The sequence below is a fragment of the Oncorhynchus clarkii genome, chromosome 21, assembly GCF_045791955.1.
Source record: "Oncorhynchus clarkii lewisi isolate Uvic-CL-2024 chromosome 21, UVic_Ocla_1.0, whole genome shotgun sequence".
In the NCBI taxonomy this organism is placed as follows: domain Eukaryota; kingdom Metazoa; phylum Chordata; class Actinopteri; order Salmoniformes; family Salmonidae; genus Oncorhynchus; species Oncorhynchus clarkii.
The window spans coordinates 27225039-27249298 of NC_092167.1; the positions used below are offsets into that span (position 1 = coordinate 27225039).

At 41.6% G+C, this 24260-nt stretch overlaps 2 protein-coding genes across 2 annotated transcripts in view; one reads left to right on the forward strand and one right to left on the reverse strand.

Moving 5' to 3' along the window:
• Positions 1–1380, forward strand: part of LOC139379545 (NLR family CARD domain-containing protein 3-like) — a 10937-nt gene extending 9557 nt beyond the window's left edge. The window contains exon 7 of the mRNA XM_071122361.1: positions 1358–1380. Within this exon, the coding sequence (XP_070978462.1) occupies positions 1358–1380 (23 nt within the window). The remainder of the gene's footprint in view (positions 1–1357) is intronic.
• The window catches only part of LOC139379544 (NACHT, LRR and PYD domains-containing protein 12-like), a 151090-nt gene that overhangs the window by 104602 nt on the left and 22228 nt on the right, over positions 1–24260 (reverse strand). The gene's annotated exons all lie outside the window — the stretch shown is intronic.

Below are 24260 nucleotides of genomic sequence, written 5' to 3' on the forward strand. Positions count from 1 at the left end.
TTCTTGACACAACAATCTTGTTTGTGTATAAACTCAATTCAAATTAAGGAAAAGATGTGACAGATGTGACTAATAAAGGATCATCAACCAGATGGAAGAAGAGAGGTGGAAATGTTTTAATATTGATCACAATATGACAGTACAGTAATAGATGGAAGAAGAGAGATGGAAATGTTTTAATATTGATCACAATATGACAATACAGTAATAGATGGAAGAAGAGAGGTGGAAATGTTTTAATATTGATCACAATGTGACAGTACAGTAACAGATGGAAGAAGAGAGGTGGAAATGTTTTAATATTGATCACAATATGACAGTACAGTAATAGATGGAAGAAGAGAGATGGAAATGTTTTAATATTGATCACAATATGACAGTACAGTAATAGATGGAAGAAGAGAGGTGGGAATGTTTTAATATTGATCACAATATGACAGTACAGTAATAGATGGAAGAAGAGAGGTGGAAATGTTTTAATATTGATCACAATATGACAGTACAGTAATAGATGGAAGAAGAGAGGTGGAAATGTTGTAATACTGATCACAATATGACAGTACAGTAATAGATGGAAGAAGAGAGGTGGAGATGTTTTAATATTGATCACAATATAACAGTACAGTAATAGATGGAAGAAGAGAGGTGGAAATGTTTTAATATTGATCACAATATGGCAGTACAGTAATAGATGGAAGAAGAGAGGTGGAAATGTTTTAATATTGATCACAATATGACAGTACAGTAATAGATGGAAGAAGAGAGGTGGAAATGTTTTAATACTGATCACAATATGACAGTACAGTAACAGGGTTTGTGTTCAGTACATAGAAATGGGTTGTATTCAGTTGAAGAGGAAGTCTTTATGTCATGTCTAGTCTCCCTCTCTGGTGCTCGACGTCTCCGGTCTACTAACCACCGGTCCTGGCACTGTTCGTTACTCACACCTGCTCCCCATCATTACATACACCTGGCAACCGATCTTTACAGACACCTGGCAACCTTCATTACTCATACCTGCTCCCCATCATTACACACACCTGGCAACCGATCTTTACAGACACCTGGCAACCTTCATTACCCACACCTGCTCCCCATCATTACACACACCTGGCAACCGATCTTTACAGACACCTTGCAACCTTCATTACTCACACCTGCTCCCCATCATTACACACACCTGGCAACCTTCATTACTCACACCTGCTCCCATCATTACTCACATCTGGCAACCTTCATTACTCACACCTGGTCCTCATCATTACAGACACCTGGCAACCTTCATTACACACACCTGCTCCTCATCATTACACACACCTGGCAACCTTCATTACTCACACCTGCTCATCATCATTAGACCCACCTGGCAACCTTCATTAGACACACCTGCTCCTCATCATTACAGACACCTGGCAACCTTCATTACACACACCTGCTCCTCATTATTACACTCACCTGGCAACCTTCATTACTCACACCTGCTCCCCATCATTACTCACATCTGGCAACCTTCATTACTCACACCTGGTCCTCATCATTACAGACACCTGGCAACCTTCATTACACACACCTGCTCCTCATCATTACACACACCTGGCAACCTTCATTACTCACACCTGCTCCCCATCATTACTCACATCTGGCAACCTTCATTACTCACACCTGGTCCTCATCATTACAGACACCTGGCAACCTTCATTAGACACACCTGCTCCTCATCATTACAGACACCTGGCAACCTTCATTACACACACCTGCTCCTCATTATTACACTCACCTGGCAACCTTCATTACTCACACCTGCTCCCCATCATTACTCACATCTGGCAACCTTCATTACTCACACCTGGTCCTCATCATTACAGACACCTGGCAACCTTCATTACACACACCTGCTCCTCATCATTACACACACCTGGCAACCTTCATTACTCACACCTGCTCCTCATCATTACTCACACCTGCTCATCATCATTAGACCCACCTGGCAACCTTCATTAGACACACCTGCTCCTCATCATTACAGACACCTGGCAACCTTCATTACACACACCTGCTCCTCATTATTACACTCACCTGGCAACCTTCATTACTCACACCTGCTCCCCATCATTACTCACATCTGGCAACCTTCATTACTCACACCTGGTCCTCATCATTACAGACACCTGGCAACCTTCATTACACACACCTGCTCCTCATTATTACACACACCTGGCAATCTTCATTACTCACACCTGCTCCTCATCATTACAGACACCTGGCAGCATTCATTACTCACACCTGCTCCTCATCATTACACACCTGGCAACATTCATTACTCACCTGCTCCTCATCATTACACACACCTGGCAACCTTCATTACTCACCTGCTCCTCATCATCAGACACACCTGGCAACCTTCATTACTCACACCTGCTCCTCATCATTACACACACCTGGCAACCTTCATTACTCACACCTGGCAACCTTCATTACTCACACCTGCTCATCATCATCAGACACACCTGGACTTCATCCCCTCTCTGATGACTTCCCGTTTATCTAGAACTGTTTTGTTATCAGGCAGTACTGGTTATGTTTCTATGTTAGACTGTTGTTATCTCCCATCAGTCAGTACTGGTTATGTTTCTATGTTAGACTGTTGTTATCTCCCATCAGTCAGAACTGGTTATGTTTCCATGTTAGACTGTTGTTATCTCCCATCAGTCAGTACTAGTTACGTTTCTATGTTAGACTGTTGTTATCTCCCATCAGTCAGTACTGGTTATGTTTCTATGTTAGACTGTTGTTATCTCCCATCAGTCAGTACTGGTTATGTTTCTATGTTAGACTGTTGTTATCTCCCATCAGTCAGTACTGGTTATGTTTCTATGTTAGACTGTTGTTATCTCCCACTAACTAAACCCACTAAACTCACTAACTGCACTTGCTTCCTGACTTCCTGCATCTATGTTACACTTTATGATCAGACACTAATCATTATGTTGTTACTACTGTATGATACTGAGAGAACAGGACACTAATCATTCTGTTGTTACTACTGTATGATACTGAGAGAACAGGACACTAATCATTCTGTTGTTACTATTGTATGATACTGAGAGAACAGGACACTAATCATTCTGTTGTTACTACTGTATGATACTGAGAGAACAGGACACTAATCATTATGTTGTTACTATTGTATGATACTGAGAGAACAGGACACTAATCATTCTGTTGTTACTACTGTAAGATACTGAGAGAACAGGACACTAATCATTCTGTTGTTAGTACTGTATGATACTGAGAGAACAGGACACTACTTCACCTGTCCAGTTCTCTCATGTCAGTTGAGATGAAGAAAGTAAGACAAAAATCCACTGGAATGGTTAGGGAGACTCATCTATCAATCCACTGGAACGCCCCTCCACCTGGTTATTAGTGGGAAACTCATCTATCAATCCACTCAAACGCCCATCCACCTGGTTCTTAGTGGGAGACTCATCTGTCAATCCACTGGAACGCCCCTCCACCTGGTTATTAGTGGGAAACTCATCTATCAATCCACTCAAACGCCCATCCACCTGGTTCTTAGTGGGAGACTCATCTGTCAATCCACTGGAACGCCCCTCCACCTGGTTATTAGTGAGAGACTCATCTATCAATCCACTGGAACGCCCTTCCACCTGGTTACTAGTGGGAGACTCATCTATCAATCCACTGGAACGCCCCTCCAACTGGTTATTAGTGGGAGACTCATCTATCAATCCACTGGAACGCCCCTCCAACTGGTTATTAGTGGGAGACTCATCTATCAATCCACTGGAACGCCCCTCCAACTGGTTATTAGTGGGAAACTCATCTATCAATCCACTGGAATGGTTATTAGTGGGAGACTCATCTATCAATCCACTGGAATGGTTATTAGTGGGAGACTCATCTATCATTCCACTGGATGCCCCTCCAACTGTTATTAGTAGGAGACTTGTCATCTCTGATCTCTGACTCCTCCCATATGCTTTACAAACTAAAGAAATTACCTCCATAACATCATTGTCATTAGCTAAATTCAACAACAGAACAATATTTATAAAAACAGTCTATTAATATGGTTGTTGAACACTATATGTTAAGCAGCGTGACAGCTGTACCTTCAGGTGATGGTTGTTGAACACTATAATGTGTTAAGCAGCATGACAGCTGTACCTTCAGGTGATGGTTGTTGAACACTATAATGTGTTAAGCAGCATGACAGCTGTACCTTCAGGTTATGGTTGTTGAACACTATAATGCAGCATGACAGCTGTACTTTCAGGTGATGGTTGTTGAACACTATAATGTGTTAAGCAGCATGACAGCTGTACTTTCAGGTGATGGTTGTTGAACACTATAATGTGTTAAGCAGCGTGACAGCTGTACTTTCAGGTTATGGTTGTTGAACACTATAATGTGTTAAGCAGCATGACAGCTGTACTTTCAGGTGATGGTTGTTGAACACTATAATGCAGCATGACAGCTGTACTTTCAGGTGATGGTTGTTGAACACTATAATGTGTTAAGCAGCATGACAGCTGTACTTTCAGGTTATGGTTGTTGAACACTATAATGTGTTAAGCAGCATGACAGCTGTACTTTCAGGTGATGGTTGTTGAACACTATAATGTGTTAAGCAGCGTGACAGCTGTACCTTCAGGTTATGGTTGTTGAACACTATAATGTGTTAAGCAGCATGACAGCTGTACTTTCAGGTGATGGTTGTTGAACACTATAATGCAGCATGACAGCTGTACTTTCAGGTGATGGTTGTTGAACACTATAATGTGTTCAGCAGCATGACAGCTGTACTTTCAGGTGATGGTTGTTGAACACTATAATGCAGCATGACAGCTGTACTTTCAGGTGATGGTTGTTGAACACTATAATGTGTTAAGCAGCATGACAGCTGTACTTTCAGGTGATGGTTGTTGAACACTATAATGCAGCATGACAGCTGTACTTTCAGGTGATGGTTGTTGAACACTATAATGTGTTCAGCAGCATGACAGCTGTACTTTCAGGTGATGGTTGTTGAACACTATAATGCAGCATGACAGCTGTACTTTCAGGTGATGGTTGTTGAACACTATAATGCAGCATGACAGCTGTACTTTCAGGTGATGGTTGTTGAACACTATAATGTGTTAAGCAGCATGACAGCTGTACTTTCAGGTGATGGTTGTTGAACACTATAATGCAGCATGACAGCTGTACTTTCAGGTGATGGTTGTTGAACACTATAATGTGTTAAGCAGCATGACAGCTGTACTTTCAGGTTATGGTTGTTGAACACTATAATGCAGCATGACAGCTGTACTTTCAGGTGATGGTTGTTGAACACTATAATGCAGCATGACAGCTGTACTTTCAGGTGATGGTTGTTGAACACTATAATGTGTTAAGCAGCATGACAGCTGTACTTTCAGGTGATGGTTGTTGAACACTATAATGCAGCATGACAGCTGTACTTTCAGGTGATGGTTGTTGAACACTATAATGTGTTAAGCAGCGTGACAGCTGTACCTTCAGGTTATGGTTGTTGAACACTATAATGCAGCATGACAGCTGTACTTTCAGGTGATGGTTGTTGAACACTATAATGTGTTAAGCAGCATGACAGCTGTACTTTCAGGTGATGGTTGTTGAACACTATAATGTGTTAAGCAGCATGACAGCTGTACTTTCAGGTGATGGTTGTTGAACACTATAATGCAGCATGACAGCTGTACTTTCAGGTGATGGTTGTTGAACACTATAATGTGTTAAGCAGCATGACAGCTGTACCTTCAGGTTATGGTTGTTGAACACTATAATGTGTTAAGCAGCATGACAGCTGTACTTTCAGGTGATGGTTGTTGAACACTATAATGCAGCATGACAGCTGTACTTTCAGGTGATGGTTGTTGAACACTATAATGTGTTAAGCAGCATGACAGCTGTACTTTCAGGTGATGGTTGTTGAACACTATAATGCAGCATGACAGCTGTACTTTCAGGTGATGGTTGTTGAACACTATAATGTGTTAAGCAGCATGACAGCTGTACTTTCAGGTTATGGTTGTTGAACACTATAATGCAGCATGACAGCTGTACTTTCAGGTGATGGTTGTTGAACACTATAATGCAGCATGACAGCTGTACTTTCAGGTGATGGTTGTTGAACACTATAATGTGTTAAGCAGCATGACAGCTGTACTTTCAGGTGATGGTTGTTGAACACTATAATGCAGCATGACAGCTGTACTTTCAGGTGATGGTTGTTGAACACTATAATGTGTTAAGCAGCGTGACAGCTGTACCTTCAGGTTATGGTTGTTGAACACTATAATGCAGCATGACAGCTGTACTTTCAGGTGATGGTTGTTGAACACTATAATGTGTTAAGCAGCATGACAGCTGTACCTTCAGGTTATGGTTGTTGAACACTATAATGTGTTAAGCAGCATGACAGCTGTACTTTCAGGTGATGGTTGTTGAACACTATAATGCAGCATGACAGCTGTACTTTCAGGTGATGGTTGTTGAACACTATAATGTGTTCAGCAGCATGACAGCTGTACTTTCAGGTGATGGTTGTTGAACACTATAATGCAGCATGACAGCTGTACTTTCAGGTGATGGTTGTTGAACACTATAATGCAGCATGACAGCTGTACTTTCAGGTTATGGTTGTTGAACACTATAATGTGTTAAGCAGCATGACAGCTGTACTTTCAGGTGATGGTTGTTGAACACTATAATGCAGCATGACAGCTGTACTTTCAGGTGATGGTTGTTGAACACTATAATGTGTTCAGCAGCATGACAGCTGTACTTTCAGGTGATGGTTGTTGAACACTATAATGCAGCATGACAGCTGTACTTTCAGGTGATGGTTGTTGAACACTATAATGTGTTAAGCAGCATGACAGCTGTACCTTCAGGTTATGGTTGTTGAACACTATAATGTGTTAAGCAGCATGACAGCTGTACTTTCAGGTGATGGTTGTTGAACACTATAATGCAGCATGACAGCTGTACTTTCAGGTGATGGTTGTTGAACACTATAATGTGTTCAGCAGCATGACAGCTGTACTTTCAGGTGATGGTTGTTGAACACTATAATGCAGCATGACAGCTGTACTTTCAGGTGATGGTTGTTGAACACTATAATGCAGCATGACAGCTGTACTTTCAGGTGATGGTTGTTGAACACTATAATGTGTTAAGCAGCATGACAGCTGTACTTTCAGGTGATGGTTGTTGAACACTATAATGCAGCATGACAGCTGTACTTTCAGGTGATGGTTGTTGAACACTATAATGTGTTAAGCAGCATGACAGCTGTACTTTCAGGTTATGGTTGTTGAACACTATAATGCAGCATGACAGCTGTACTTTCAGGTGATGGTTGTTGAACACTATAATGCAGCATGACAGCTGTACTTTCAGGTGATGGTTGTTGAACACTATAATGTGTTAAGCAGCATGACAGCTGTACTTTCAGGTGATGGTTGTTGAACACTATAATGCAGCATGACAGCTGTACTTTCAGGTGATGGTTGTTGAACACTATAATGTGTTAAGCAGCGTGACAGCTGTACCTTCAGGTTATGGTTGTTGAACACTATAATGCAGCATGACAGCTGTACTTTCAGGTGATGGTTGTTGAACACTATAATGTGTTAAGCAGCATGACAGCTGTACTTTCAGGTGATGGTTGTTGAACACTATAATGTGTTAAGCAGCATGACAGCTGTACTTTCAGGTGATGGTTGTTGAACACTATAATGCAGCATGACAGCTGTACTTTCAGGTGATGGTTGTTGAACACTATAATGTGTTAAGCAGCATGACAGCTGTACCTTCAGGTTATGGTTGTTGAACACTATAATGTGTTAAGCAGCATGACAGCTGTACTTTCAGGTGATGGTTGTTGAACACTATAATGCAGCATGACAGCTGTACTTTCAGGTGATGGTTGTTGAACACTATAATGTGTTAAGCAGCATGACAGCTGTACTTTCAGGTGATGGTTGTTGAACACTATAATGCAGCATGACAGCTGTACTTTCAGGTGATGGTTGTTGAACACTATAATGTGTTAAGCAGCATGACAGCTGTACTTTCAGGTTATGGTTGTTGAACACTATAATGCAGCATGACAGCTGTACTTTCAGGTGATGGTTGTTGAACACTATAATGCAGCATGACAGCTGTACTTTCAGGTGATGGTTGTTGAACACTATAATGTGTTAAGCAGCATGACAGCTGTACTTTCAGGTGATGGTTGTTGAACACTATAATGCAGCATGACAGCTGTACTTTCAGGTGATGGTTGTTGAACACTATAATGTGTTAAGCAGCGTGACAGCTGTACCTTCAGGTTATGGTTGTTGAACACTATAATGCAGCATGACAGCTGTACTTTCAGGTGATGGTTGTTGAACACTATAATGTGTTAAGCAGCATGACAGCTGTACCTTCAGGTGATGGTTGTTGAACACTATAATGTGTTAAGCAGCATGACAGCTGTACCTTCAGGTGATGGTTGTTGAACACTATAATGTGTTAAGCAGCATGACAGCTGTACCTTCAGGTGATGGTTGTTGAACACTATAATGTGTTAAGCAGCATGACAGCTGTACTTTCAGGTGATGGTTGTTGAACACTATAATGCAGCATGACAGCTGTACTTTCAGGTGATGGTTGTTGAACACTATAATGTGTTAAGCAGCATGACAGCTGTACTTTCAGGTGATGGTTGTTGAACACTATAATGCAGCATGACAGCTGTACTTTCAGGTGATGGTTGTTGAACACTATAATGTGTTAAGCAGCGTGACAGCTGTACCTTCAGGTTATGGTTGTTGAACACTATAATGCAGCATGACAGCTGTACTTTCAGGTGATGGTTGTTGAACACTATAATGTGTTAAGCAGCATGACAGCTGTACTTTCAGGTGATGGTTGTTGAACACTATAATGTGTTAAGCAGCATGACAGCTGTACTTTCAGGTGATGGTTGTTGAACACTATAATGCAGCATGACAGCTGTACTTTCAGGTGATGGTTGTTGAACACTATAATGTGTTAAGCAGCATGACAGCTGTACTTTCAGGTTATGGTTGTTGAACACTATAATGCAGCATGACAGCTGTACTTTCAGGTGATGGTTGTTGAACACTATAATGCAGCATGACAGCTGTACTTTCAGGTGATGGTTGTTGAACACTATAATGCAGCATGACAGCTGTACTTTCAGGTGATGGTTGTTGAACACTATAATGTGTTAAGCAGCATGACAGCTGTACTTTCAGGTGATGGTTGTTGAACACTATAATGCAGCATGACAGCTGTACTTTCAGGTGATGGTTGTTGAACACTATAATGCAGCATGACAGCTGTACTTTCAGGTGATGGTTGTTGAACACTATAATGTGTTAAGCAGCATGACAGCTGTACTTTCAGGTGATGGTTGTTGAACACTATAATGCAGCATGACAGCTGTACTTTCAGGTGATGGTTGTTGAACACTATAATGTGTTAAGCAGCATGACAGCTGTACTTTCAGGTGATGGTTGTTGAACACTATAATGTGTTAAGCAGCATGACAGCTGTACTTTCAGGTGATGGTTGTTGAACACTATAATGCAGCATGACAGCTGTACTTTCAGGTGATGGTTGTTGAACACTATAATGTGTTAAGCAGCATGACAGCTGTACCTTCAGGTTATGGTTGTTGAACACTATAATGTGTTAAGCAGCATGACAGCTGTACTTTCAGGTGATGGTTGTTGAACACTATAATGCAGCATGACAGCTGTACTTTCAGGTGATGGTTGTTGAACACTATAATGTGTTAAGCAGCATGACAGCTGTACTTTCAGGTGATGGTTGTTGAACACTATAATGCAGCATGACAGCTGTACTTTCAGGTGATGGTTGTTGAACACTATAATGTGTTAAGCAGCATGACAGCTGTACTTTCAGGTTATGGTTGTTGAACACTATAATGCAGCATGACAGCTGTACTTTCAGGTGATGGTTGTTGAACACTATAATGCAGCATGACAGCTGTACTTTCAGGTGATGGTTGTTGAACACTATAATGTGTTAAGCAGCATGACAGCTGTACTTTCAGGTGATGGTTGTTGAACACTATAATGCAGCATGACAGCTGTACTTTCAGGTGATGGTTGTTGAACACTATAATGTGTTAAGCAGCGTGACAGCTGTACCTTCAGGTTATGGTTGTTGAACACTATAATGCAGCATGACAGCTGTACTTTCAGGTGATGGTTGTTGAACACTATAATGTGTTAAGCAGCATGACAGCTGTACCTTCAGGTTATGGTTGTTGAACACTATAATGTGTTAAGCAGCATGACAGCTGTACCTTCAGGTGATGGTTGTTGAACACTATAATGTGTTAAGCAGCATGACAGCTGTACTTTCAGGTGATGGTTGTTGAACACTATAATGTGTTAAGCAGCATGACAGCTGTACCTTCAGGTTATGGTTGTTGAACACTATAATGCAGCATGACAGCTGTACTTTCAGGTGATGGTTGTTGAACACTATAATGTGTTAAGCAGCATGACAGCTGTACTTTCAGGTGATGGTTGTTGAACACTATAATGCAGCATGACAGCTGTACTTTCAGGTGATGGTTGTTGAACACTATAATGTGTTAAGCAGCGTGACAGCTGTACCTTCAGGTTATGGTTGTTGAACACTATAATGCAGCATGACAGCTGTACTTTCAGGTGATGGTTGTTGAACACTATAATGTGTTAAGCAGCATGACAGCTGTACTTTCAGGTGATGGTTGTTGAACACTATAATGTGTTAAGCAGCATGACAGCTGTACTTTCAGGTGATGGTTGTTGAACACTATAATGCAGCATGACAGCTGTACTTTCAGGTGATGGTTGTTGAACACTATAATGTGTTAAGCAGCATGACAGCTGTACTTTCAGGTTATGGTTGTTGAACACTATAATGCAGCATGACAGCTGTACTTTCAGGTGATGGTTGTTGAACACTATAATGCAGCATGACAGCTGTACTTTCAGGTGATGGTTGTTGAACACTATAATGCAGCATGACAGCTGTACTTTCAGGTGATGGTTGTTGAACACTATAATGTGTTAAGCAGCATGACAGCTGTACTTTCAGGTGATGGTTGTTGAACACTATAATGCAGCATGACAGCTGTACTTTCAGGTGATGGTTGTTGAACACTATAATGTGTTAAGCAGCATGACAGCTGTACTTTCAGGTTATGGTTGTTGAACACTATAATGCAGCATGACAGCTGTACTTTCAGGTGATGGTTGTTGAACACTATAATGCAGCATGACAGCTGTACTTTCAGGTGATGGTTGTTGAACACTATAATGTGTTAAGCAGCATGACAGCTGTACTTTCAGGTGATGGTTGTTGAACACTATAATGCAGCATGACAGCTGTACTTTCAGGTGATGGTTGTTGAACACTATAATGTGTTAAGCAGCGTGACAGCTGTACCTTCAGGTTATGGTTGTTGAACACTATAATGCAGCATGACAGCTGTACTTTCAGGTGATGGTTGTTGAACACTATAATGTGTTAAGCAGCATGACAGCTGTACTTTCAGGTGATGGTTGTTGAACACTATAATGTGTTAAGCAGCATGACAGCTGTACTTTCAGGTGATGGTTGTTGAACACTATAATGCAGCATGACAGCTGTACTTTCAGGTGATGGTTGTTGAACACTATAATGTGTTAAGCAGCATGACAGCTGTACTTTCAGGTTATGGTTGTTGAACACTATAATGCAGCATGACAGCTGTACTTTCAGGTGATGGTTGTTGAACACTATAATGTGTTAAGCAGCATGACAGCTGTACCTTCAGGTTATGGTTGTTGAACACTATAATGTGTTAAGCAGCATGACAGCTGTACTTTCAGGTGATGGTTGTTGAACACTATAATGCAGCATGACAGCTGTACTTTCAGGTGATGGTTGTTGAACACTATAATGTGTTAAGCAGCATGACAGCTGTACTTTCAGGTGATGGTTGTTGAACACTATAATGCAGCATGACAGCTGTACTTTCAGGTGATGGTTGTTGAACACTATAATGTGTTAAGCAGCATGACAGCTGTACTTTCAGGTTATGGTTGTTGAACACTATAATGCAGCATGACAGCTGTACTTTCAGGTGATGGTTGTTGAACACTATAATGCAGCATGACAGCTGTACTTTCAGGTGATGGTTTTTGAACACTATAATGTGTTAAGCAGCATGACAGCTGTACTTTCAGGTGATGGTTGTTGAACACTATAATGCAGCATGACAGCTGTACTTTCAGGTGATGGTTGTTGAACACTATAATGTGTTAAGCAGCGTGACAGCTGTACCTTCAGGTTATGGTTGTTGAACACTATAATGCAGCATGACAGCTGTACTTTCAGGTGATGGTTGTTGAACACTATAATGTGTTAAGCAGCATGACAGCTGTACCTTCAGGTTATGGTTGTTGAACACTATAATGTGTTAAGCAGCATGACAGCTGTACCTTCAGGTGATGGTTGTTGAACACTATAATGTGTTAAGCAGCATGACAGCTGTACTTTCAGGTGATGGTTGTTGAACACTATAATGTGTTAAGCAGCATGACAGCTGTACTTTCAGGTGATGGTTGTTGAACACTATAATGCAGCATGACAGCTGTACTTTCAGGTGATGGTTGTTGAACACTATAATGTGTTAAGCAGCGTGACAGCTGTACCTTCAGGTTATGGTTGTTGAACACTATAATGCAGCATGACAGCTGTACTTTCAGGTGATGGTTGTTGAACACTATAATGTGTTAAGCAGCATGACAGCTGTACCTTCAGGTTATGGTTGTTGAACACTATAATGTGTTAAGCAGCATGACAGCTGTACTTTCAGGTGATGGTTGTTGAACACTATAATGTGTTAAGCAGCATGACAGCTGTACCTTCAGGTTATGGTTGTTGAACACTATAATGCAGCATGACAGCTGTACCTTCAGGTTATGGTTGTTGAACACTATAATGTGTTAAGCAGCATGACAGCTGTACTTTCAGGTGATGGTTGTTGAACACTATAATGTGTTAAGCAGCATGACAGCTGTACTTTCAGGTTATGGTTGTTGAACACTATAATGTGTTAAGCAGCATGACAGCTGTACTTTCAGGTGATGGTTGTTGAACACTATAATGTGTTCAGCAGCATGACAGCTGTACTTTCAGGTGATGGTTGTTGAACACTATAATGTGTTAAGCAGCATGACAGCTGTACTTTCAGGTGATGGTTGTTGAACACTATAATGTGTTAAGCAGCATGACAGCTGTACTTTCAGGTGATGGTTGTTGAACACTATAATGCAGCATGACAGCTGTACTTTCAGGTGATGGTTGTTGAACACTATAATGTGTTAAGCAGCATGACAGCTGTGATGGTTGTTGCAGCTTGTTTTCCATTAGCCAATCAGTGTTCCCAACTGGTTCAAAACACATGAAAGCACACAACTCGTTGCTCCCAGTTTACAAGTGGTATTATCTGAGCTTCCTACTTGTTTGAACGAAGCATCAGTAACAGGTTGGGCCAGTTCCTCTGCTCAGACGTTGCTGACTCCTGCCAGATCTTCTAACACCTGGATAGGCATTTTACGTATCAGTTTACCACATCATATGTTATAACAATCTGGTGCCTGACTGCACAGTCCAAGACGCAGTATGGAACCATTGGTTGATGCAACGTGTTGTGGAACATCTAATCAAAGGAAGAGAGACTGCAGATTATTTCAAACAACACTTGAAATATCCACTCAACAGTGCATAGTTGAAAAGCTCAACGAACAGTGCTGGTTCAAAGCTTTTATAAAGAAGCACATCCTTTTGTATATGTGGCAGTCAGCAGTTAGTGTGTAAAATGTCATTAGTTGTCTGTGCAGACTTAAGGTAGCACGAGGTTGATAGCCCGAGGGCTCAACCGTCTAACTGCATTCACAACAACAAGCACTATAATGTGCTCCTTTCTGCAAGTTTCCATACATCTGTAGATAGTAAACCCACAGGATGTCACATGTTGCGGCCGCACCCAAGCGGACCTTAGCTATAGGCCCAGTCTTATGACTCAGTCCCACAAAGACAAGTTGTTATCAGATTAGAAAAACAGTGGCCTATAACAAGAGGCAATTCTTTAAACAGTAAAACACGGGCTAGCATGACTAATAATGTAATTTTTCATGATGCTTACTCCCTTTTGAGACTAAGTCTCAACATAATAGAACATTACTTACAAGCATTTCCATTAAACAGGCATTAACATCAGGATAAAGAGGGGAAAGCATTTCCATTAACCAGGCATTAAAATCAGGATAAAGAGGGGAAAGTATTTCCATTAACCAGGCATTAACATCAGGATAAAGAGGGGAAAGCATTTCCATTAATCAGGCATTAACATCAGGATAAAGAGGGGGAAGCATTTCCATTAACCAGGCATTAACATCAGGATAAAGAGGGGAAACCATGTCCATTAACCAGGCATTAACATCAGGATAAAGAGGGGAAAGCATTTCCATTAACCAGGCATTAACATCAGGATAAAGAGGGGGAAGCATTTCCATTAACCAGGCATTAACATCAGGATAAAGAGGGGAAAGCATTTCCATTAACCAGGCATTAACATCAGGATAAAGAGGGGAAATCATTTCCATTAACCAGGCATTAACATCAGGATAAAGAGGGGAAAGCATTTCCATTATCCAGGCATTAACATCAGGATAAAAAGGGGAAAGCATTTCCATTAACCAGGCATTAACATCAGGATAAAGAGGGGAAAGCATTTCCATTAACCAGGCATTAACATCAGGATAAAGAGGGGAAAGCATTTCCATTAACCAGGCATTAACATCAGGATAAAGAGGAAAAAGGAAAGGCTTTCTACTCTTAGTACATTACAATTGTAGATGACCTCATTGAGTTTCAACCCTTCATTCTCAGTTGGGGGAAAGGAACATATGATTTCAAACGTAAGAACAGGGGAATGCAATCGTTAACTTTCCTAACACTGGGTGTACAATCAAAGATGGTGGATGAATGAAGATGTCTCACTCAGGCAGTTTTCCATTGAAACAATTTGACACAGTTCTGGTCTACGTAAAACTGATTTGGCACAGGGGGAAGTATTTTCACGTCCGGATGAAAAGCGTGTTCAAAGTAAACGGCCTGCTACTCAGACCCAGAAGCTAAGATATGCATATTGTTAGTCGATTTGGATAGAAAACACTCTGCAGTTTCTAAAACTGTTTGAATCATGTCTGTGAGTATAACATAACTTATTTGGCAGGTGAAATCCAGAGGACAAACCATTCAGATTTTTTTTTTTTGAGGTCACTCTCTTTTCAATGGGTTTTCATTGGGATTCCAGATTTTTTATCGACTTTCCTGCAGTTTTTATCGCTTCCACTGGATGTCAACAGTCTTTATAAGTTGGTTGAGGCTTTTCCTTTGAGAAATGAAGAAGTAAAACTGTTCAGAATGAGGGTAGAGGGAAGTGTACTCTTTGTTAGAGGCTCGTGACCTGAAAGCTCCACTTTGTTTTCCTCCGGTATTGAACACAGATCATCCCGTCTTCAATTTTATCGATTATTTACGTAAAAAAATACCTAAAGTTGTATTACAAAAGTAGTTTGAAATGTTTGGACAATGCTTACAGGTAACTTTAGATATTTTGTAGTGACGTTGCGCAAGTTGGAACCGGTGTTTGTCTGGATCGTACGCCCCAAATAAATGGACATTTTGGATATATATCGACGTAATTAATCGAACAAAAGGACCATTTGTGATGTTTATGGGACATATTGGGGTGCGAACAGAAGAAGCTCGTCAAAGGTAAGACATTAATTATATTTTTATATCTGCATTTCGCTCCTGGAGGGTTGAAATATGATGGTCTCTGTTTGTTTACTGGGGTGCAATCCTCAGATAATAGCATCGTTTGCTTTCGCCGTAAAGCATTTTTGAAATCTGACATTTGGCTGTATAGTTTTAATTTGGTATATTGGATATGTGATTTCATCAACATTGAATTTTTATAGTAATTTATTTGAATTTGGCGCTCTGCATTTTTACTGGATGTTGGCCAGTTAGGACGCTGCAGTCCCACATATCCCAGAGAGGTTTTTAAACTATATTCTTTATATCATGGACAGTCAATCTTTGTATCATTAGCTCTGTCTATGAATTTGAGAGGATCATCCCTCAGCTGTTCACTGAATTAGGGGCAGGGCTCATCGCTCATCTGTTTAATGAATTAGGGGCGGGGTTCATTCCTCAGCTGTTTACTGAATTAGGGGCAGGGCTACCACTTTGTTATTGTTTCTGCTGCTGATTGACGCTTTAAGAGGTAGCTCTCAGTTAGTGCTATCTGAGATCCTTGGGACGTCCCTACCCTAAACCCTAACCTTAACCCCTACCCTAACATCAACCCCTACCCTAAACCCTAACATTAACCCCTACCCTAAACCCTAACTTTAACCCCTACCCTAAACCCTAGCCTTAACCCCTACCCTAAACCCTAACTTTAACCCCTACCCTAAACCCTAACATTAACCCCTACCCTAAACCCTAACTTTAACCCCTACCCTAAACCCTAACATTAACCCCTACCCTAAACCCTAACATTAACCCCTACCCTAAACCCTAACTTTAACCCCTATCCTAAACCCTAACATTAACCCCTACCCTAAACCCTAACTTTAACCCCTACCCTAAACCCTAACCTTAACCCCTACCCTAAACCCTAACTTTAACCCCTACCCTAAACCCTAACGTTAACCCCTACCCTAAACCCTAACCTTAACCCTTAAAACTATAAGGAGTCTGTGGTCGATTGGGCCTAAGCCTTATCAACACTCATTTCCTGTAATAGCATGCTGAAGGATTGTAGCAGATTTTGTGAATTTTTGTGTCCCACATTTATTTCTTATTATTTAATTATTTCTTATTGTAATTTGATTTGAAGTATAGGTTTACAGTACAGTGATTCATCATAGAGGGAGTGTAGCCACCATCAACATCATTACAGTCCAGTTCCCCTACCTATTCCCTAAGGAGTCATGCTGAGTTCACCTGCTGGTCAGAACAATGTGTGTCTGTTCCCCTACCCATTCCCTAAGGAGTCATGCTGAGTTCACCTGCTGGTCGGAACAATGTGTGTCTGTTCCCCTACCCATTCCCTAAGGAGTCATGCTGAGTTCACCTGCTGGTCGGAACAATGTGTGTCTGTTCCCCTACCCATTCCCTAAGGAGTCATGCTCAGTTCACCTGCTGGTCAGAACAATGTGTGTCGGTTCCCCTACCCATTCCCTAAGGACCTTGAGTCATGCTGAGTTCCCCTGCTGGTCAGAACAATGTGTGTCTGTTCCCCTACCCATTCCCTATGGACCTTGAGTCATGTTGAGTTCACCTGCTGGTCAGAACAATGTGTGTCTGTTCCCCTACCCATTCCCTAAGGAGTCATGCTGAGTTCACCTGCTGGTCAGAACAATGTGTGTCGGTTCCCCTACCCATTCCCTAAGGACCTTGAGTCATGCTGAGTTCACCTTCTGGTCGGAACTAGTAAATGCTGACATGTTCCACTTGCTAACTGGTAATAGTTATACATGACAAAAGAAGGGCCTGGGTCAATGCGTGTACAACCCACATACCCATTCCCTATGGACCTGGTAGTTATACAGGACACCAGAAGGGTCAACGTGTGTCTGTTCCCCATACCCATTCCCTATGGACCTGGTAGTTATACAAGACACCAGAAGGGTCTGGGTCAACGTGTGTCTCTTCCCCATACCCATTCCCTATAGACCTGGTAGTTAGTTATACAGGACACCAGAAGGGTCAATGTGTGTCTGTTCCCCAAACCCATTCCCTGTGGACCTGGTAGTTATACAGGACACCAGAAGGGTCAACGTGTGTCTGTTCCCCATACCCATTCCTTATGGACCTGGTAGTTATACAGGACACCAGAAGGGTCTGGGTCAACATGTGTCTCTTCCCCATACCCATTCCCTATGGACCTGGTAGTTATACAGACCAGAAGGGTCTGGGTCAATGTGTGTCTGTTCTCCATACCCATTCCCTATGGACCTGGTAGTTATACAGGACACCAGAAGGGTCAATGTGTGTCTGTTCCCCAAACCCATTCCCTATGGACCTGGTAGTTATACAGACCAGAAGGGTCTGGGTCAACGTGTGTCTGTTCTCCATACCCATTCCCTATGGACCTGGTAGTTATACAGGACACCAGAAGGGTCAACGTGTGTCTGTTCTCCATACCCATTCCCTATGGACCTGGTAGTTATACAGGACACCAGAAGGGTCAACGTGTGTCTGTTCCCCATACCCATTCCCTATGGACCTGGTAGTTATACAGGACACCAGAAGGGTCAACGTGTGTCTGTTCCCCATACCCATTCCCTATGGACCTGGTAGTTATACAGGACACCAGAAGGGTCTGGGTCAACGTGTGTCTGTTCCCCATACCCATTCCCTATGGACCTGGTAGTTATACAGGACACCAGAAGGGTCAACGTGTGTCTGTTCTCCATACCCATTCCCTATGGACCTGGTAGTTATACAGGACACCAGAAGGGTCTGGGTCAACACGTGTCCATCCCCGACCACTGTGCAGTGTGTCAGTTGCCTACTGTGTCCGTTCAAGGTGCAGTCAACTAGTATAATTAGTGCTGGTGAAGTAACTATGGTGATTATTAGTAAGGTTCTGGTCATCTAAATACCAACAAGTATACAAACAAGATAACTATATAATTAAGAAACTAAAGTCAATAAATTAATATTTAAAACCAAAAAAATTACATGCTAAAAAAGGTAATGATGATATGTTTGATCGTGTGTTTGGTTGCTTTGGGGATTGTCCTCAACCACAGCAATATGTTCCTCAGTCACGTGATTTTCATTCACTTCAGTATTGTCCTCAACCACAGCAATATGTTCCTCAGTCACGTGATCTTCATTCACTTCAGTATTGTCCTCAACCACAGCAATATGTTCCTCAGTCACGTGATCTTCATTCACTTCAGTATTGTCTTCAACCACAGCAATATGTTCCTCAGTCACGTGATCTTCATTCACTTCGCTAACTGACTTACTCCTCAAGTTCGCTCATTTAGAAGTTCATTCTGAAGTTCGTTGTCACGGTCGTCGTCAGGAGGAGAACAAGGTGCAGCGTGGGAAGCGTACTTTCTTCTTTAATTAAAGAAAGAACAACTGAACAAACGATCAAAACAACAAAACAAACCATGACGCTAATATGAGAAATGCAGACAGGCAACTAAACATAGAACAAGAACCCACAAATACAAAAGGCAAAATGGCCACCTATATATGGTCCCCAATCAGAGACAACGATAAACAGCTGCCTCTGAATTGGGCCACCATAGACTTACATATACCTAGACTTGCAAAACCCCTAGACATACAAAAAACCCTAGACAATACAAAAACTAACATACCCACCCTCGTCACACCCTGACCTAACCAAAATATAAAGAAAACAGAGATATCCAAGGTCAGAGCGTGACCTTCGTCTTCACAGTTGAATAAATGTCCTTTCTTTTAATCACTGTATATTCCTCCCTTTTTAATCAAGTTGTTTTCCCGCTCCGACATCCGTCTCGAATCCTTTTCTGCCCTTCATGATGATGTTAACTCTCTCTGTTAGCTCCACTTCCCTCCATGATGATGTTAACTCTCTCTGTTAGCTCCACTTCCCTCCATGATGATGTTAACTATCTCTGTTAGCTCCACTTCCCTCCATGATGATGTTAACTCTCTCTGTTAGCTCCACTTCCCTCCATGACGATGTTAACTCTCTCTGTTAGCTCCACTTCCCTCCATGATGATGTTAACTCTCTCTGTTAGCTCCACTTCCCTCCATGATGATGTTAACTCTCTCTGTTAGCTCCACTTCCCTCCATGATGATGTTAACTCTTTCTGTTAGCTCCACTTCCCTCCATGATGATGTTAACTCTCTCTGTTAGCTTCTTGACCATACTTGAGACGCAGACGTCTCAAGTATGCACCTGGAAATGCAAATGCGCTACGCTAAATGCTAAATGTACTCGTTACAACTCAATCCTTGATCAAAATTCACAAGCAGGGTATTGAATTAAAGCTACACTCGTTGTGAACCTAGCCAGCAAGTCAGATTTTTAAAATGCTTTTCGGCGAAAGCATGAGAAGCTATTATCTGATAGCATGCACCCCCCAAAATGCCAGCACGACACGTAAACAACAGATTTTGCGGTAGCCGGCGCTACCCAAAACGCAGAAATAAAATATAAAACATTCATTACCTTTGACGAGCTTCTTTCTTGGCACTCCTATATGCCCCATAAACATCACTATTGGGTCTTTTTTTCGTTTAAATCGGTCCAAATATACCCAAAATAGCTTTGTATGGAAGCTGTGTCATTCAGAAAAAAACATCGTTTTTAAACGTTGCGTCATTTTTTTAAATTAAAAAAGTCGACGATAAACTTTCACAAAACACTTCGAAATCCTTTTGTAATCCAACTTTAGGTATTAGTAAACGTTTATAATCTATCAAAAAGATTACAGGGCGATGTATATTCAATAGGTCTTCGCTTGCAAATCAATGGCTGCTAATGTCTTCATTAACAACATCCTGGTGAAGACTGGGAAAATGGATGCCAGATAGATGGATTTTCCAACAATGAATTCAATTGAAAATGACGACAATGGCGACATCGTGTGGAATTTGTATGAATTGCAGGCAGGTCGATATTAAATTCTGTTCTCTTTTAACAACTCGTGGAAGTGACTTATGGAAATTATTTTTAGCTTTCAGAGAGCAGTTTTTCTTGCGTTTTTCAATGAAACACACGATCTGTTATAGTCACAGCCGTGATTTAACCAGTTTTAGAAACTTCAGAGTGTTTTCTATCCACACATACTAATCATATGCATATACTATATTCCTGGCATGAGTAGCAGGACGCTGAAAAGTTGCGCGATTTTTAACAGAATGTTCGAAAAAGGAGGGGGTAGAAGTAAGAGTTAACTCCACTTCCCTCCATGATGATGCTAACTCTCTCTGTTAGCTCCACTTCCCTCCATGATGATGCTAACTCTCTCTGTTAGCTCCATTTCCCTCCATGATGATGTTAACTCTCTCTGTTAGCTCCACTTCCCTCCATGATGATGTTAACTCTCTCTGTTAGCTCCACTATGCACTTGCCTCTGCTAGTAATACACTGTGTTAACATTACCACAGAAAATAACCATTATAAACAGTTGTAAAAACCAAAGTCTACCAGACAGAATAGTTCCTGTAGATTCAGACTCATCTGCAATCTTTTGTTATGTTATGTAGGTTTCATAACCAGGTCTGTATAACAATTCAATAATGATGAGACAGGAATCAGTTCAACCATTTATCTGGAACAGGATCATCTCTACACATACAAACCCCCATGATGCTCTGCACCACAACCCCAATATACAGTGCCTTGCGAAAGTATTCGGCCCCCTTGAACTTTGCGACCTTTTGCCACATTTCAGGCTTCAAACATAAAGATATAAAACTGTATTTTTTTGTGAAGAATCAACAACAAGTGGGACACAATCATGAAGTGGAACGACATTTATTGGATATTTTAAACTTTTTTAACAAATCAAAAACTGAAAAATTGGGCGTGCAAAATTATTTAGCCCCCTTAAGTTAATACTTTGTAGCGCCACCTTTTGCTGCGATTACAGCTGTAAGTCACTTGGGGTATGTCTCTATCAGTTTTGCACATCGAGAGACTGAATTTTTTTCCCATTCCTCCTTGCAAAACAGCTCGAGCTCAGTGAGGTTGGATGGAGAGCATTTGTGAACAGCAGTTTTCAGTTCTTTCCACAGATTCTCGATTGGATTCAGGTCTGGACTTTGACTTGGCCATTCTAACACCTGGATATGTTTATTTTTGAACCATTCCATTGTAGATTTTGCTTTATGTTTTGGATCATTGTCTTGTTGGAAGACAAATCTCCGTCCCAGTCTCAGGTCTTTTGCAGACTCCATCAGGTTTTCTTCCAGAATGGTCCTGTATTTGGCTCCATCCATCTTCCCATCAATTTTAACCATCTTCCCTGTCCCTGCTGAATAAAAGCAGGCCCAAACCATGATGCTGCCACCACCATGTTTGACAGTGGGGATGGTGTGTTCAGCTGTGTTGCTTTTACACCAAACATAACGTTTTGCATTGTTGCCAAAAAGTTCAATTTTGGTTTCATCTGACCAGAGCACCTTCTTCCACATGTTTGGTGTGTCTCCCAGGTGGCTTGTGGCAAACTTTAAACAACACTTTTCATGGATATCTTTAAGAAATGGCTTTCTTCTTGCCACTCTTCCATAAAGGCCAGATTTGTGCAATATACGACTGATTGTTGTCCTATGGACAGAGTCTCCCACCTCAGCTGTAGATCTCTGCAGTTCATCCAGAGTGATCATGGGCCTCTTGGCTGCATCTCTGATCAGTCTTCTCCTTGTATGAGCTGAAAGTTTAGAGGGACGGCCAGGTCTTGGTAGATTTGCAGTGGTCTGATACTCCTTCCATTTCAATATTATCGCTTGCACAGTGCTCCTTGGGATGTTTAAAGCTTGGGAAATCTTTTTGTATCCAAATCCGGCTTTAAACCTCTTCACAACAGTATCTCGGACCTGCCTGGTGTGTTCCTTGTTCTTCATGATGCTCTCTGCGCTTTTAACGGACCTCTGAGACTATCACAGTGCAGGTGCATTTATACGGAGACTTGATTACACACAGGTGGATTGTATTTATCATCATTAGTCATTTAGGTCAACATTGGATCATTCAGAGATCCTCACTGAACTTCTTGAGAGAGTTTGTTGCACTGAAAGTAAAGGGGCTGAATAATTTTGCACGCCCAATTTTTCAGTTTTTGATTTGTTAAAAAATTTTTGAAATATCCAATAAATGTCGTTCCACTTCATGATTGTGTCCCACTTGTTGTTGATTCTTCACAAAAAAATACAGTTTTATATCTTTATGTTTGAAGCCTGAAATGTGGCAAAAGGTCGCAAAGTTCAAGGGTGCCGAATACTTTCGCAAGGCACCGTACAACAAATACATCAATATGAGTAAATGGACACTAAACAAAACTCAGAGGAATTTAAATGTTCAGTTCTAGAAAGTAGGGCCATGGGGCAGGGTCAGAAAGGTCAGTATGTTTGATACCTGGTTACAGAGGTGCCATAACAAGCATAAGGTCCATTATAACACAGTGAAGTAGGGCCATGGGACAGGGTCAGAAAGGTCAGTATGTTTGATACCTGGTTACAGAGGTGACATAACAAGCATAAGGTCCATTATAACACAGTGAAGTAGGGCCATGGTACAGGGTCAGAAAGGTCAGTATGTTTGATACCTGGTTACAGAGGTGACAACATAACAAGCATAAGGTCCATTATAACACAGTGAAGTAGAGTTGGGAGCTAAAAGCAGACATGGACAGTGAGACGGTGTGAGGAGGTCAGGGGTCAAACACTAGATCAGGACAGGTAGAAATGGCAGGGCTGGAAATAGACAGAGACACATTCTGATCATGGCTCACCTGAGACACCCAAACAGAAGATCCCATTTTAAAGTCCTGTGTGTGTGTGTGTATCCAGTGTGTGTGTGTGTGTGTGTGTGTGTGTGTGTGTGTCCAGTGTGTGTGTTTGTGTGTGTGTGTGTGTGTGTGTGTGTGTCCAGTGTGTGTGTGTCCAGTGTTTTTGTGTGTGTGTGTGTCAATGACACAGGGACACTGAGGAGTAATAACAAAGCCCAAACCCTGGATATAGGGGCTCAGTGAATTTGGAGGTGAATGTGATCAGGTGGGTCAGTGTGTCAGAGGAGGCTCTATAGAAAGACAGAGTGTCGGTTGTCCAGTCCAGATACACTCCTACTCTGTGAGAGCTGGAGGGGCGGACGTCTATGGTAGTGGGATTATTGTTGTGCATGGCATAGTAACTGTTGTCAGAGCAGAACAGACTCCAGGACTTGTCATTGTATCCAAGCCTACAGTCATCAACCTCTCCTCTCCTGCCAATTCCTTTATATGTCACTCCTATAACAGCCCTTCTCCCACTCCACTCTACCTCCCAGTAACAGCGCCCAGTCAGACCCTCTCTACACAGCACCTGTCTACA